Source organism: Triturus cristatus, chromosome 6, assembly GCF_964204655.1.
Source record: "Triturus cristatus chromosome 6, aTriCri1.1, whole genome shotgun sequence".
Classification (NCBI taxonomy): domain Eukaryota; kingdom Metazoa; phylum Chordata; class Amphibia; order Caudata; family Salamandridae; genus Triturus; species Triturus cristatus.
The window spans coordinates 1735343559-1735360743 of NC_140589.1; the positions used below are offsets into that span (position 1 = coordinate 1735343559).

The following is a 17185-nucleotide window of genomic DNA, read 5'->3' on the forward strand; positions in this document are numbered from 1 at the left end:
AATCAGTTGAACTGTTTATTGCCTTTGATGGTCCCGTGGGGTCTGTGGCGTTCATCAGGACCAGCGCAAAGCCCTAATCTATAATATAAAGCTATTTTATAGTGTTGATATTTGATATGCTTTACATATTAGTGTAAAACAAAATGTCAGATAACTCGCCTGAAATTCTGTGATAAGGTAGCCTAATGACAAATGCCGGCAGGCAGAAACCTCTGCCTGCCGGCACCTCAACCCAAGCCATGGACAATGTCAGCTTACCGGGAGTTCAGTTCACGCGATCTTCAGGCTGGGTCATTTCTTGTGGGGCCCTCATCATTTGCCGAGGACTCCGGCCTGCGCGGCTGTTGGGTTGCTGAAGAGTCCAAGTTCAGGGAAGGTGACGCGGTCCCAGCATTGCTCCTTTGTGGGCGGGAGCAGGTACAGGTCCTCTTCCGACATCGGACCGCCTGCCGCCTGTTGGTCGATGATTGGCGAAGAGACAAGGGCGATAAGCAAGATGGGTGGCTCAGCTGCATCTCCTCCAGTCCCAGGCGTCCTGTGGGGTTTCAAAGAAGTGGGATCCACCTTCATGAATAACATCATGTTATGCTGAGAACAGAAGCATGTAGGACATTAGGAGATCTCGGAGCTTCTGTTTGACGGCTTTATATGATCTGTGTTTTTCTTGGCCCTACCGGGTGTAGCCTGAAATTATTAATATTTTGGAATTTTGATAATGGAGATCTTTGTGGGCTCTGGCTTCTCTCAGGGTACAGTCCCTGTCCGTGAAGGTGAGGAATTTCGCTATCATGTGTTGTCGCTGTGCACCCGGAAGAGGTTTAGCGGTAAGCAAAGAGGATGTGGCCTAACGGCTTGAGCAGTTGACCTTGAAGCTGGGCAACTGGGTTCGAGTCTAGGCAGGGGCGCTCAAGTTCCTGTGATTCTAGGCAAATCACTTAATCTCACAGTGCCTCGCAAAATGAATGTGTCCTTCTGTAACACAACTGGTGCTCATGTTATGAGCTCTGATACCATCGGGTTGAGTTTGCACTATATAAAACTCCCAAAAATAAAAGCGACCTGTGCGCCCGCTTCACTACAAACAAAGAGGAAATTTTGTCCTTCGGCATCCAGGATTTTAACCAATCTTCCAAAAATGCAGCCGGCTCGGAGCGCTCTACGTCTTCAGGGAAACCCACAAAGCGAAAGTTATTGCGCCTGGATTAATTTCCGGCATCCTAGATGTCCTGATGTTCACCTGTGCGGATGAGGAGGCGGGCCACTTTGGCATCTTCCACTGTGTGCGCCTGGATTGATTTTTGGCATCCTAGGTTTCATGATGTTCACCTGTGCGGGTGAGTAGGTGGGCCACTTTGGCATCTTTCATAGTGGAGAGATGTCCCTCCGCTTCTGCAATACGGCCAGTAGCATTCCGTAGATCTTGGCGGAGGAGACTTAACCAATCTTGGTTTCAACTACAGCCTGTGAAGTATGGATGGCCTGGAGAATCTTATCCAGGCTGCCCTCGATTGTTGGGTCCTTGTCTGGCATCTCTTCTCCAGCTTTAGTAGGAGTGGTGTATTGATCAATACGCTGCTGGGAGGGGGCGGCTTTGTGGTCTTATGTTTGCCCATCTTCTCAAGGAATAGGGCAACGGTCCAGTCCAGAGCTCAGCCCACTTACCAGGAGTTTACAGCAGCACGAGCAGCCAAGCATTCATTCCTCCTTTTACGCCAGGCAGAAATGGGGTAACATCAAAGGAAGAGCCAGATCCCTATGAGCAGAAGGAGCCCGTGCCCAATAAGTCACTGCACAATGAGTTAGTTAGTGATCCAGAGAAGGAGATCCCTGATGGGTTGTTCCATGCAGCCCCAGAACTTGAGGATTTAAGGTTGCACAGTAGAAGAGAGAGCTTCGGGCCCCAAGGAGATCCTGGGCCACGGGGCAACAGACCCTCCGCACCTCTAAATCAGGTCGCTCAGGCAGACACTTCACAGTAGATATAAAGGAAGGTAGGGCGTCAGGAATCCTGCCCTTAGGAACCGGTTTTACCACAAGCAGTGTGTGCCTGGAGGGGTCAAGAGATGCAGGCAGGAGGGACCTACTCCATGCTGTAGCGAACCAGAGGCTGCAGCGCCTCCGCCGCGGGTGATACGCCCTATAGGAGTGAAGGCAGAGAGGGGTGCAGTGTCTATGGTGGCAGCAGTTGTGGGTACGAGGAGTAGTTATACTTTAGGGCCGGCCCAGATCCCCACATCCGGTTTCTCGGTGCAGCCGAGTGCATTCAATGAAGGCCATCTCTCACCGGTGAATGGCGGATCGAGGGATCCGCGATCGCAGCATGGAGAGAGCCCAGATTAGATCACGCGCCTCCCGCTGATGGTGGCAGTCCGTGAGGAGCCGCCCCGGGCGGCACAGTCCCGCAGTGGTGCACTAGACCCACACACGCTTCTCCACCTGGGCCGTAGTCACTCATCTGGAGTTTGTGTGTGGCGTAGCAGCAGTGCTGTCAGCACTTCCTCAGCCACCACGCCTGGTCACAGGTTATGGCTTCCTATCCCCTGATTCTCCGTGTCCGTTAACGGCTGGAGAGCTCAGATCAGGGCCACAGCCGCCATATTGCGGGACGCAACCACCTGCAGCGCTAAAGTCAGGAATCTTGGCACTGTACCTGCCTATTAATGGCTCCAGCTGGTGGAGGCAGTTGTGAGGAACAGTCGCAGCCCTCTGCTCGCTCAGATGATGCCGGGGTCTGCTGTCATTGGAGGCAGATGACGGAGGGGTCCCGAGCACTCCGAGTGCGACGGCCATCTTGACGCCTCAAGCCACATCTCCGTGCCTCACCTTCTTAACGCGTCATGCCCCCTTTTAAACTACTCGCTGTTCAAAGAAAATGACTTGTTTTGTGCAGCACCCTTGCACGCACTGCTGTCCCCCCCACCCCCCTCCCTTCACAACATTCTAATTGAAAACACCACAGCCTTGTAAAATTAGCCCTTTCACACTTCATAGATTAAAATTGCCTAAATGCTACGTTATTGACACACACACACACACACATATTCTACTGCTCTTCTATGATCCCCATTACCAAACAAAAACAAAGAACTAAGCCTACGATCTCATACACGCTCTTAAAGCAAAGGCTTCCCAGCTAAACTAGCTTTTTCCCTGCGACTACTAATCAATCCTTCCACAAACCGGCTATCCATTTTCCTCGCAGCACTCAAACTACTTATCTGATAATGAGCAGAAATAAAGAAGTAAGGTGGATGCCTGTTCTGTGATTTTAAAGAGTTTGTATGTCCTTACGGTTTTGAAAGTTTCTAATGTGTTTGCTCTTACATTGGCACAATAAAAGAGGATGGTATAATATCTGCCTCCATGCCTTGCCATAAAATTTAAGACCAATTAAGAGACAGGCAGATGCATTGTTGAGAAACTTCTCATATGATTTCTTTCTTGTAGTTAAGTGCACGTAGTGCGGAAAGGACTTTGTCTGAAGAGAAGAGGGAGTCTGCCAACCTGCGACAAAAGTAGGTACATAGTTATTTTCAAAACATCCTTGCTCATTGTAATCGCTTTTGAATATTGACCATGGGTTTTTTATCAGCTTCATAGACCTCGTTTTTGGCTTAAAGCGGAGTGTTTGTCAATAGCCTTAAGGGTACCTTAATCAGGGTAATGAAGGTGTGTGAAAGTATATTTTGATGCGAAATATGCCCTACTCATTCAAGGGACTTCACAATGCACTGGGGGAAATATAATTATAGAAAGGACAACATTGGTATCTCTGGAATTTCACGCGCTCCGAAGCATTTGCCAAAGTGCCCCGGATTCTATTTACCGAATTTAAGCTGTCCCTTATCTTCCTATTTATGGAGAAGAACCCTAGTGAATGAGCTGTGCCAGCTCTGAATATCTAAGGATTATGTTATGTTATGCGGTATTATATAGCACATAGCTGCCCCGGTGAAGGGGCGTCCCAGCGCTGAAGCAGAAAACTCCTGAACAATAGACAACAGAAGCAGCCTACAGTGGAGGGAAGAGGTGCGTTTTGATAGCCTTACGGAATGCCAGGTAATTTTTCAACTTGTGAATGGCGATGGGGAGCATATTCCAAAGTTTAGCTGCCAATACACGAAAGGAGCGCCCACCCGCACTAGCCCTTAGACCGGAGTTGGTGGGAGGGGGTGTATAATGTTAGCAGCATGTCCTGGGCAGTCCCAGCAGGGTTCTCCCCGCAGTGTTCTGTACCCTTTGCAGTCTTGTAATTTCCACCTTATTGACTCCCAAGTGGAGTGAATTGGCATAATCCAGTCTAGACAGAATGGAAGCCTGAACAATGATCTGCCTCATGGATGGGTCAAAAAACCCTAGCACTGGTTTGAGCCCCCGTAGAATGCCAAAGCTTGTTCCTGCTACTTTCATTGTTTGCGTCTGAAAGCTAAGGGCAGAGTCTACCCACACACCCAGATTTTTTACCACCTGTTTGGGGACGGGTGCACAGCCCAGCTTAGCAGGCCACCAGCGCTCACTCCACAGCTCGGTGTCTTTCCCGACTAGCAGCACCTCGGACTTGTTGGCGTTAAGTTGAAGACAGTTGGTAGTCAGCCACTCAGAGATGATCTCCAGATCCCTCTGGAACTTACATGTGTCCTGCCCAGAGTCATCTGAGAGTGCCACTACCAACTGTGTATCGTCCACATAAGACACTGCTGTAAGCCCTCTGCTTTTTTGCCACTTCTGCCAAAGGTTGTACATATAGATTGAACAATGTCGGGCTCAAAGCTGAGCCCTGTGGTACCCCATATTTGATGGTATGGATCTTGTAAGCAAAGTGGGGAACTGCCACCTGTAAAGTCCTGTCAGCTAAGAAGGAGACGAACCACTCAAGGGCAGAGTCCACGATGCCCACCTCCTCCAACAGAATCTGGTGAGAGACGGTGTCAAAAGCGGCACTGAGATCTAACAAAATCAGTGCCGATGTGCGACCCTCGTCTAGAGCCCCCTTCAGATGCTCGGTCACAGCTAGGAGAGCTGACTCCGTATTGTGACCCGGCCGAAAACCGTTCCAAGTGGGATCCAGTAGATTATTCTCCTCCAGATAGCCTGTAAGTATGGAATAATATAGGCCTCCAAAATCTTGGACACCCATGGCAGGAGGGAGATTGGTCGAAAGTTCTCTGGTTTAACAGTATCAAGCTTGGGCTTTTTCAGCAAAGTAACCACCCTAGCTTGCTTCCAAGCTCTAGGGTCAGCAGATGTATACAGGGACAGATTGATCATATGGCTCAAATATGGTAGGAGCATGGATAGAGATTTCCGAAATTGGACCGGCTTGAGGGGGTCAGCAGGAGAGCCTGATTTGATCTTATGGCAGAGCACAACAAGCTCCTCTTGAGTGATGGACGGAAAGGCAGCCATAGTAGGACTACATGAGGGTCCAGACACAGGCCCCTGATAAACTGCGTGTTGAGGGAAGGATCTATATATTGTTTCCACCTTGTTTACAAAGAAGGATGCAAGGGCCTCACATTGCGCATCGGATGATACTGAGGGTGTTGTAATATCTGCCGACGTTTTAAGAACTTTTACTATAGAGAAGATACTTTTAGAAGGGTTGCTACTATTTCTAATCACATCTAAATAGTATGCTGACCGCTCAGACTGGATCACCCTATGATATTTCTTAATAGCTAGCTAGTAAAATCCCGACGTTTTAAGAACTTTTACTATAGAGAAGATACTTTTAGAAGGGTTGCTACTATTTCTAATCACATCTAAATAGTATGCTGACCGCTCAGACTGGATCACCCTATGATATTTCTTAATAGCTAGCTAGTAAAATCCCTTTACATTAGGGTCATAATCTCTTCTCCATGCACGTTCCATCTTTTTACAGCCTTTACGCAGGGAGGCTAACCTATCATTGTACCATGTGCTTGATTTAGTGCTACGGCATTTAGACCAGCACTAGGGACTTGGGAATCCAGAGCGTGGGATTTCCAGCCCGAAAAAGCTCTGTCAGACAACTCGGGATCGAGTGGCATCTTAAACGTGGTGGTAGAAAGAACCTCATGGAATTGAGTAATATCAAATTTATGCCATGGACGCCTGAGAAAAAACTTTTCATATGATGTTTACAGAAATTGGCCTATAAACAGTCAAGCACCAATTTGGACATACTTTTAGAAGCCATAATGGCCACTTGCAGCTAACAATTCAAAATCATGTGGTGGGGGAGGGGGATTGATCATCTCAAGCAGTCATATGCACATAGTGTGTCCCAATGGATTCCTCAAAAGATGTTTTCTTTTAATAGTATACTTGTGTGATTCTAACACAGATGTTCACTTGTAAAAGTGAATTATCTCCTATGCTAGTTATTCTATAAGTATAGACTGATATAGTGTAGCTCCTCCTTCGGGGTGAGCAGTCCGTAGTTTGGTGAAAAATAAGACCTTGTTTTTTTTTATTTTAGGAAGTTGAACTGTCCGAGAAAGGAAGCATCAGCAAGATATAGCTCAAAGACAAACACTTCTGCAATATTCAGCTTGATAATGATTGGGTTATCCTGAAGCTTTACTGGTGGTGTAGGAAGCTCGGTCTCTGTAAAAGGAAGCTGCAGGCTCTGGCTAGGAAGCCAGTCGGGCTGAACCAACAAGTGGGCTCACGCCTTGCAATGCTCGGGTATGAGGGGACACCTTTGGTCCTCTTCTCCAAGGCCCAGTGGTGCCGGGTGCAGAGGTAACTTTGGCTGTCGGATTTCTCTTACGGGAGCAGTCCCAGTCGAGTAGGGCTCTTAGCAGAGGCTGCAGGCGTTGTCGGGGAGTCCGGGAGGGTTGAAACAATAATCGACTAGAGGGCTGGGGGGTCTAGTTGACACTGGTGGCCCAATTCAACTCGGGCCGGAGGCGACGGGTGCAGTGGGTGCTTCAGGTGTCTAGATTTGGTGGTTCTGGAGGCCTCAGTCTTTTCTTTTGGAGTTTCTTAAGAAACGTTCCGCTGTCACAGGTGGTCTTGAGTCTTTTTCGGAGGCAGAAAGTCCTCCCAGGTTTCAACAGCTGCAGAATGAGTCGGCTTTGGCAGTGTTTTCAATGAGGTCTGCAGACAGGCCGGCAGGGCTGGGGCAAAGTTAGGTGCTCACTTCAGTCGTCTTCAGATTTTGTAGCTCTTTGGTGTGCTCGCTCTTCTTAGGTGATCAAGATCTGCTACTCTGGTGCCAGGAATTCTCCAAAATACTGAAATTAGGGGCGTTAGGGGAATGTAGGGTACTAGCCAATGCACTACTGACCCTTCAGTCGTCTTGTGCTTTTGTGGTTCTTCTGTGTGCTCTCTCTTCTTAGGTCATCAAGATCTGCTTCCCTGATGCCAGGGACTCTCTAAATACTGAAATTAGGGGCGTTAGGGGAGTGTAGGGTAGTAGTCTATGCGCTACTGACCCTTGGGCTCACTATGCACCCTATATGACCACTTCTTGTGGGAAATGGGCATGACCCTGTCCAGGAGTACCTAAGTATGCCATCTCAAAGATGGCTACCTCTGAAATTCCATATCCACCTCGCAGTTAGCCCATCTTGGGGGTGGTACTAGCTTGGGGGTGGCATGCCTACCTGACAAGCTCATTTTCTGCCTGTCCAGGTACCAAGTAGACTCTCCGGTGAGGGTCGCAAGATTCGCATTCCAAAGGTAACGGCTCTTTTGAAGCTCGCCAGCCCAAGGAGGCTAATTAGCAGGTTGTCCTGCGGGAATTGATGTTGCACCCTCTTCCCAGGCAGGGTTTTGTTTCTGACCTCCTTAGAGCAAAATACTCCCACCTTAGGAGGTCAGAAACTTGTCTCAGGTGGCAGGTTGGCAGAATCCAGTCCGCAATCCCACCAGAGGCTGGTAGATTTTCAGGGGGCACCTCTACGGTGCATGTTTTGATAAATCCAACAGTGGCATCAGTGTGGGTTTATCAAGATGAGATGTTTGGTGTCAAACATCCCTATTTCCAAGGAAACCATTGTGTAGCTTGAGAACTCCATTTTCAATTGTGTCCAGAACATGGTTAAAAATGGCTTTCCTTGTCACTTGACTGGCAGCAAAAGGGCTGACCAGCACAGGGGTATATCTGCTCATGCAGATATGTCCTCACATCTAATATTAACCCTTAGGGCTGTCAGGCCTGCTGTTGGGGTGACTTACAAATATCATATGCAGTGGTAGGGGACATGGCACTCAGGGATGTGTGACATGTTGTGTTTTCACATTTGTCTGCACCAAGACACGCAGCCTGCAATGGCAGTCGCGCATGTGCTTGTTGCGGGATCCCTTAGGGTGGCACAATTCGTGCTGCAGCCCTTAGGGACCCTGTTGAGTTCCTCATTCCCTAGATACCAGGGTACCATTTACTAAGGACTTACAGAGGGTGCTAAAGGTTTTGCCAATTGGGGAACAATTGTACATTTTTAGGGAAAGAACACTGGTACTGGGGACCTGGTTAGCAGGAACCCGGTACACTTCAGTGAAAGTTGCATCAAATACCAGGCAAAAAGTGGGGAGGTACTGCAACAAGAGCCCAGCTCCCTACACCTTTCATTTGGTTTCTTCTCAACTTCTTAGTTCCCTTTTCCTGCTTCGTTTGTAAGCCAAAGAGAAACTTGTGAAGTACTGGTGGAGGAGGAGTGGATGGAAGTAAAAAGTGCTCCACATCTTTCAGAAAGCTCTTTAAATCTCAGAAACCTGGCTGAGACTAGATGAAGGCCCATTCGAACCTCTGCCTTACACTCAGTCGTTCCCCTGCAGTAGTATCTCTGTTCTGCATCTTGTACTGCATACATTATCCTAGCGAAGCAATTTATGAACATTCTAGTGGTATAGAAAACCAATTGTTTAGTTGATATTCATTTGACTCTTCACCACTTCTGCTGCTTTTGCTCATTGCAAACTGGGAATGTAACCTCATACTGTAAAATACTATTACTTGCCTGTTGTACTGGTACTGCAACTTGGTGTATTTCACAGACGCTCAGACAGCTGTTAAAACTGCCCGAAGATGGAAAGACAATTAGCTGTTCCCAAAATACAACAGCCGTGCAATGGATCTGACGGTGGTGATTAGTCCAAAAAAATTCCTTTTATTATCTGACATCTGTTTCAGATTCTAGATCCTCCCTCTCGCGATGCCCACAAATTGCTTTTCAACTTTTAAGACTAGAATTACAGATTACTCCAGATCTAGCCACAGAGCAGCACAATATTCGAACATTCAAGTCTATGAAAGGTACTAATGCAAATAAATGAGTAACTAATACTTTATTGCGTATTCCTTTGGTGTTATTAGCTGTTACTAATTTGCAGAACAGATGCTCAAATAGAAACAGTCCTAATGTGTTTACTTTTTCTTTTGAAAGATTGATTGAAGTAAACCAAAAAATCGCTATGCTTCAGAGACCATCACTAGTAAAGCCAACACCTGGGAGACCTGAATATCAAATGCCTGGACAGAGAGGTAGGAATTGTATATGTTTTTCTATATTTGTTGCCGTAGGTGTCTGGATACAGCATGCCTTCCTGTTCAGAGTATCCTCTCGGTCCCACCAGCTTTCATTCCTTACCTTTTTGGAAAAGTTTATTCTCCAATGCTTCAACCATGTCAACCTCTCCTGTCTTGTTTTGGACTGGCTGCCATCCTTATAGTCTCATTTGACACAGGCCTGTCTTTTGATCCCCAAAGCATGCTTTCACTCAAACCATATACTAGAATTTGTTACTACTCCGTTAATTCATGCCTCTTTTTTTCGTCTCAGACGGCATGGCCCTATTCTTGCAGATGTCTGATCCCCTCTCTGAGATAACTTCTAACCTATGAAACGCTCCCTTTCTCATTCTGAGAAGACCACTTTCTCCCAAAACCTTTGAAGATGCACCATTTGCCAGAAGCAAAAAACCTACCTTCTTCTATAGGGTGTCATAGCACTGCAATATTAGTGTGCATCTATCCTTGAAACCCACAACCTTATCATGATTTTGAATGTTTCTCATCTGCCATGAAACTTTGTCTAATATTTACATGTTTTACATGTTTTGTTCCGAAAAATCACTCATTTTCAGGGATCCACAAAATTCTGAACACCCAGCATTGACCCACTTGTGCCTGTAAAAACACTGTGCCACTTGTGTGGTTGGACCTCCTATATTTGTTTGACTCACTCACATCGTCTGCGGGTAGACATCTTTAGCATCTGAGTTGGAGGGGATAACCATTAAACCTTAGGGTATTCAAAATGGTTTTCATTGCATGCTCTTGCCAATGAGATCCGGGACTATGTTAAAGTTAATTACTTGCTGTTCTTGATTTTATTGTTATCTTTTTGATAATTGATTTATTGTAATTAACGCCTTAAATGTGTAAACTTTTTTTTCTAATGGATAAAACAGTGTTTTATATTTTACTAAGGTCCCCGGAGCAGAGATGGCTCTTTTGGGCCCTCTCCTGTGAGTGGGGGTGCACCTTCACCACCTCTCATGATGGAAGTTTCAGGGCGTCCCTCTTCTACGAACCTTAACCGTGGAAGGGAAGCTCCGAGAGGTGAGTTGGACAAGTAGGCTTTTTTTATGGTTGGTGTCAGCTAAGTTCACAGAATCTAGCAAGGAATTCTTAGACCATGCTCACATGATGCAATTGATGTGTTTCTTGTTACTATAGCCACGTTTCTAATACTTTTATACTGAAAACTTTAATGTCCCGCAATCCTGTCTTGCATTGTACTCAAAACACTGCAGCAGAACTTCATAAATTATGTATAAATGCAGCTACTTTACTAGAGTGGTTCCTTCTGTTGATCAGTATAGATTTTCTTTCCTATCTGTCAAACTAAAATATTATGTCATTACTACTGAAAGCTTTTCTTAGTCTACTTATGCTTGAATATTACAGACCCGTAATCAAGATGTCTGTCCTCCCAGAAATCGTTGATGTGGCTGAAATTTAGAACTGCTAGCCCGTCTTGAACTCTGTCATTATTAAAATCTGACCCAATGGCATAACTGAAGTTGTTTTCTGTGAGAACTGCGTGTTATTCTAGGCACAGCCACCAGTGAAGACCGTTTTTTCCAGACATGCTGCCTTGTCCAGGGTGTTGCTCTGTAGATATCTTCTGCATATCTAGGTAGACGTGGACTCAATTCTTTCAAACAGTGAGGTGCCTTATCAAGAGCAAAGACAAGGGTTGTACCCCAGGGCTTTCCCATTGGCCAAACAAGGGTCAAAAGGAGAACATTTATTATTTTACGCTTAATGTGCCTGAACAAATACATTTTCAAAGAGAAGTGGTAAGGGGCAGAGGAAATCCATCAGGTAGTGTCACATCAACAGAAGAAGACAATAGGCGAGGAAACGAAAGTACAGTCCAACATTGATTGTCCAAAATGATCGTTTGTCATTCTGCACTTGCTGTTTTGGTCCTATATGTGTAGCGCTAAACACGTGCTGGAGGGGTTATTGAGGACTAGTTATGAAGGACAGACTAGATTTTAGAGGGGAAACTCGGTAGACCGCCTCCCCCAGGGGGTACATGTAAAAAAAAATAACTTGTAACAACCAGTATCCTGCAATTACCAGTCATCCATAGCCTTGATAAGCGGGAACAGCAGTCATCCTTGGCCATCAGCAAAGCCTAAACTCTGCTAGCGAACACCTCTTACATTGTGCATACCTTGAGTAACCTCAAAGATCGTGCGGTCCTCTGGAGGAAAGTGCAAGGCAAGCCAGAAGCGCAATTGTGCTTAGGTCTTCTATCGATGCATGCATATCTCCAAGCCCCCAGTTTAAGGATATGATCACCTGTTCCTTCTGGAAGAGAGAATTCAAATTGTGATAAGGTTAGAAGATTCTGTTGTTGCAGTTACATGAATAGATTGCACGTGTTGTAGTTGAGAACTGAAGCATATAAAACAAAACATTTCTATTCTGAGATTTTTATCCTAATTCCAGGGGGTAGTCTACTGCTTGTTACTGTTATGAAAAGTTTCTTTAGAAAAGTATTGTTAGACATAAGTAAAATTAAATATCTAAAACCCTAATAATTTTGTTGTTATCCTTCAGGTGGCATGGATGTCCATTCAGGTCCAAGACAACCACAGGAAATGTCTGGAAGGATGTCCGCTCCTGGTAGGTAGCACAGGGATAATATCTCTGGCCATCTAGCTTACAGTAGTTGGGTAACTCAAGTAAAGTTGCCGGTTCTTGTGTGTTATGGCACATAAAGAAGTGGACAGATTTAATTGTCTTCATAGTATGTAACTGATTTCACTTTTTATGTAGCTTTGTAAAAATCCATTCACTGTTCTCCTCCCTTCAGGCAACCTAAAATCCTAAAGTTGACTCCTCCCTTTATTTCTGATTTCTCAGAACTTTTAAGTCTCTCCCGTTTTACCCTCCTTCTCCAGTTTTTTCTCATAATACACACTTGGACCCTCAGTGTGCTGCTGCATAAACAGCTTTTCTATGTGCAGGTGTTCTGATCAGGATCTTCACTTGCCTAACTTGATGGATGCTTCCATGCCAATATGGGCATTTCCTGTAAATCCCATTCTGCTCTTACCTACTGCAGTGCAAGGCATATTTTTTCACCAGTATATCCCTCTTTTAACTGTGCATTTCATATCCAAAAATAGCCCCTTGAAAAACCAAGCAGGAGTTTGCTTCTCCATTTTTCCCGTGAATAAAGGTGCACAGTATCTTCCTTTTAGATATTTTATGTACCACGCCCAGCTAAATAGAAAGTGTTGGAGCAGTGCAGATCATGCACTCTCTCTCTTCTTTAGAAATGTATTTTAGGTCTGGTTAAGGACGTTGACTTTATTGATTTTTATTCATATTTGACTAATGTATGTTACTTGTGTACAAATTATACCGTCTGCATGGGTGGCCCTCTGCATGTTGTATTTTGTTAAAAGACTTGATTCATCTGTACTTTGAGTTGTCCCAGTACATTTCTCAATAACAATTATATTTCTCAGACCTTGGGCCTTCTCGCCAGCCAAACAGTGGTCCCAGAACATCCTCGCCTTCGAACATGGTTGATGGCTTGGTAAGTCCGAAACAGCCATTTTACAAAACACTGAGTAGTATGTTACATTTATAAAGGCATACCACTACATTTTAAATGTTTTTGTTAAACTTTTATATGATTTCTCATCTAATTTTCTTGCCACTATAAAAAGCAAAACGAGTCAGAAGTCCCCAGAGTATCTGCTGTTCCACCTTCATCTGATGAAGTTGATGCAGTGAGTATTTAGAGGCTGGACTTGGAGCTGGGCTTTTACTTGCTGCTTTGGTGGAGAGGGTGTTGGCATATTTCTTCAAGATGCAATGAAAGGCTGCATGGCACAACTATTTGCTTAACCTTTTAAACCATGGTTTGGATTGTATAAGGTGGTTGTGTCAGCATGGCATTGTCTTGGATCTTTGGTTTGTTGTGGTAACTTAAGTGCTAACATTTATGTATTCCGACCTTTCCCTGATGCTGTTCTTACTATGACATGGAAAGCAGGTGCATATTGCCCTGTGCACCGTTTTGAGCAAGTCTGCATTATATATCCAGTGTTTTCCTTACAAGACTTATGGGGTGATCATCATTCATAACCATTAAAATATTCAAAATGAACATCTCCAGCAGGAAGGATACTATAATTTTGTGCTACACACTTCCAGGGTCCAGTGACCCCCAGCACCTACTAGTTAGTTCTTAAGTCACACTCTCTCAAACTTACAGCATGCACCTTCGTGCATGTGCTTTTAACACAAAAAAGACTATTCTGGTCACCAAAATAGCATACAGTAATTGTGTCCCCTTCAGCTCTCTATTGCTGGTGAGTATTTTCTGGCAGAGTACTATGGTGAATACTGTCTTCACTTAAAAAGTATGGAAACAGCTCACGGAAGCAACTAAGGGTGACATGCAAGATTCATTACTGTTCCCAGGACTTTTCATCCTAGACGTGCTCCTCTGAGTAGAAGAATGAGGGACTGCATGTACCTTATTCGTTTGTGCCTCAAGAGAGCAAATAGCATACCATTTGAGACCAAGGTTCATGGAGTGTTGCATGATTGGAATAAGTGGTACAGAGACCAAGAATTGTTTCATTCCCTTAGCCAGTTAATGGTGATGGAGAGACTCAATGGGGAGTGCTCTATACCACCTGGGCAATTATGTGTGAAATCTGGCAGAGAGGGATCCAGAGAAATGGGCAGTGTTGACTGACGAGCAGTTAGCTAGCGGAGATAACAAAGGGTATGGCTCTAAGCCGAAAGTACCAGGCTACAAGTTGAGTTCCTTATGCTTGTCGAACTTTAGTAGGAAGCCCAGGAATAGGTCAGCAAAGTAGTAGTTAGAAGGCATTATGTTGGCTGGAAGGATGGCTTGCTATATCGTGAGTCGATAACTTTTGAGCCAAGTGCTAGCTACTTGCCAAATGAGTCGTAAGTCAGGAGGTAAGACCAATGCAGTGCTAGTATCTATACTAATTGTAGGTGCCAAATTCAGCAGGTAGGGAAAGACCATGTTGGTTCAATTGACAACACACATTCCTAGCCTTCCCAATCAGGCAACAAGTACATTTTGGTTGTGGTGGATGAGGCCACCAGATATTCAGAGGTGGTGCCCCGTGGAGCAAATGTGGGAGCTGTGTCTGTCTTTTCCAGGTTTGGAGTTCCTGCGACCGTGGAACTAATATCTCCTCTTATTTGCGAACGATGTGGGAGCAAACGGGTGTGACATACCAGAAAAAAAGAGGCATTTAAAGAACTAGCTTAAAAAACAGCGATACCCAGGGTGGAGAAAAATATATAGGCACTCAACACAGGAATATATAAATTTATAATATCACTGCTCCAGCAGGCTTCATCAAAGTCTCGACATCTCCAGGACCATTGCCATACAGAGAAAGCAAGAGAATAGAATTGTGAGTAGACATATGGAGAGATTAACCCTCCATACAACGGCAAATAGCTAACTTAACAATGAGAGGAGATAGAGGATTTGATACAAAACCTTCCAGACCAGTATAAAAAAACGGGGCAAAAGCTGTGATGTAGGCAATAGTGAACACCTGCTTGAAATCATCCTTTGATGTAGTTGACAAAGACAGCAGACAGATTTGCACTGGCTTCACCCTCAGGAGACACCGCTTGCTAAGAGGGTTTAATCACAAAGTTCAGACAGCCATTATTACCATGCCCTTCAAGGAGGAAAGTCTGTTTGGAGTAGCAGTGGATGATTCCCTCCAACAGATGATAAAAGCTAAAGATAGAGCAAAGGCGATAGGAAAGCACGCAGACCGATTAATCAGTCAGCATAACAGTTTACATACATGGAATCTGGACCAGGAGGTAGTCGAAAGAATATTTCAAGAATAGGTCAAACCTGTTCACAACCTACAAAAGATACCAAAACTTCACTTCTAGCAACATACACCACTTGACTGTAGGAATGCACTGTCAATAGACTGATATGGAAAACTTGCGTTCCCCTTTCTGTCAATCCTACTGATACCTCTTGTGATAAACAAGCGCAGACAGATATCCATGATGATGATGATGATGATTTTCATGTCCATACAGTGGACCAAACAGTTCTGTTGGAAATGGCACAGAGCAGAATGGTAGTCACCCGTGTCTCAAGACCTGCTAACGATACGAAGGGGACAAGTATGTCACCTAGAGCCTTCCATTGTCAGCCTAGCAGCATGGCTACTATGGGTAAAGAATTTGGACACCTGGGCTTACCGTGCAGGTGCACAGAAGTTTTGAGGGATGTTGGGGAGACCTCAACACTCAAATGCTATTCAGCCAAGTGGAACAGATTCATCCACTGATGTAGAATGGAGAATCTGTCACACAACTTGACAGGTGACACCACCCAGGTACCTAACACAGCTGCTAGAAGTTGGTCTGTCCTACAACTCCATCAGAGTATACCTATCTGCAGTAGTGGTGTACACTGCCAGGCCCTGCACCCAACCTGCAGAGGTTGTTACTCACGGCGGTGGAGTACTTGGCCTGGCATGGGGCCAGACCCTGCACATTACTTCCTCCTGCTTTCCAAGCAAAGCCAGACACTTGCGTTAGTATTTGGCTCACTTTTGCATTTTTTTCTTTTTTGTACAGTGCCTGAAACAATATGTGAGTCTAGTACACCATGGATGTTAGATCAAGTAACAAAAATGGCCATTGGCAAGTCGGTTCCAACTCATGAGTCGTATGCCAAAAGCAGCACTTTTTTCTTGAATGCTGTGGATTTTTCAATGTGTCTCGATACCCATGGCCACAGCCTTCGGTCTGCTAACTATGGCATTGGCTGCCCATTGCTGTGTACTTTTGTTTTTTTCTCACAGAGCAAAACTCTGAAGTCTGTGCTGGCTTGCAGGTTTTATTATGGTCAGAAAAAAAACAATTCAGCCCTAATCCAGCCAATTATATTGTCTTAACATTTGAAACTGTGATTGGCAGGATTGACTTGCAAGTTTACCCAGCAGACAGGTACAAAGGTGTTAACTTTTTAAAGTCTGATGTGCAACTTTTCCAAACTGCTGAACGAATTAAACTAATCTAAAAACACAAGCTATCTTAGTAAAGTTCTAATTTAATGCCCAGTTTAGTGTAAAGCCATTCAGCTGTTCGAGTTGTAGATAAAGCAACATTTCCTATGAAAGATAAAATGGGAAAACACAAATTTTTCAACCCTTCCCCGTTCAACCTTTGTTTTTTTCCTGTGGACTGATTTTCTCAACACTTGGCAGTGTTCTTATCTAGATACTTGTATCTGTAGATTACCCACCTTTTGGTGTCCTCAAGGCTCTGTACTAGATCTGAAAAAATCTAAATAGCTCTTTCGAGCTGGTAGGTGGCAATGGGCTCTGCATTATTGCCGCATACCAATACAGATATGACATCACTAACGCCATACAAGTGGCAGGCAGGCATACCACTGCCCTCTTTGTTTTTCACTCCCCTCAAGGATCATTCAAAATGCTGTCCTTGGAACAATTCATTCTTCAAACTTAGGAGTTTCAACAGGATGTCACACCCCTGGAAAAGCAGATTTAAGCAGTGTCAGTCCTGCCACAAACAGATTTATCATCTCTGACCTCCACGTCATGTGGTTGTGGTGCCTTAGCATGGCTCCAGGTTGCGTGATAAATGCGCTCTTATGCACAT

The 17185-nt window shown here is 44.9% G+C and overlaps 1 protein-coding gene across 2 annotated transcripts in view; it reads left to right on the forward strand.

The window, feature by feature from the left end:
• The window catches only part of MIA3 (MIA SH3 domain ER export factor 3), a 348169-nt gene that overhangs the window by 303860 nt on the left and 27124 nt on the right, over nt 1-17185 (forward strand). The window contains exons 23-28 of one of the 2 annotated variants that reach the window (XM_085612967.1): nt 3448-3515; nt 9378-9475; nt 10424-10555; nt 12071-12136; nt 12988-13058; nt 13192-13254. In XM_085612967.1, coding sequence (XP_085469093.1) covers nt 3448-3515; nt 9378-9475; nt 10424-10555; nt 12071-12136; nt 12988-13058; nt 13192-13254 — 498 coding nt within the window. The remainder of the gene's footprint in view (nt 1-3447; nt 3516-9377; nt 9476-10423; nt 10556-12070; nt 12137-12987; nt 13059-13191; nt 13255-17185) is intronic. The other variant, XM_085612968.1, reaches the window with a different exon arrangement.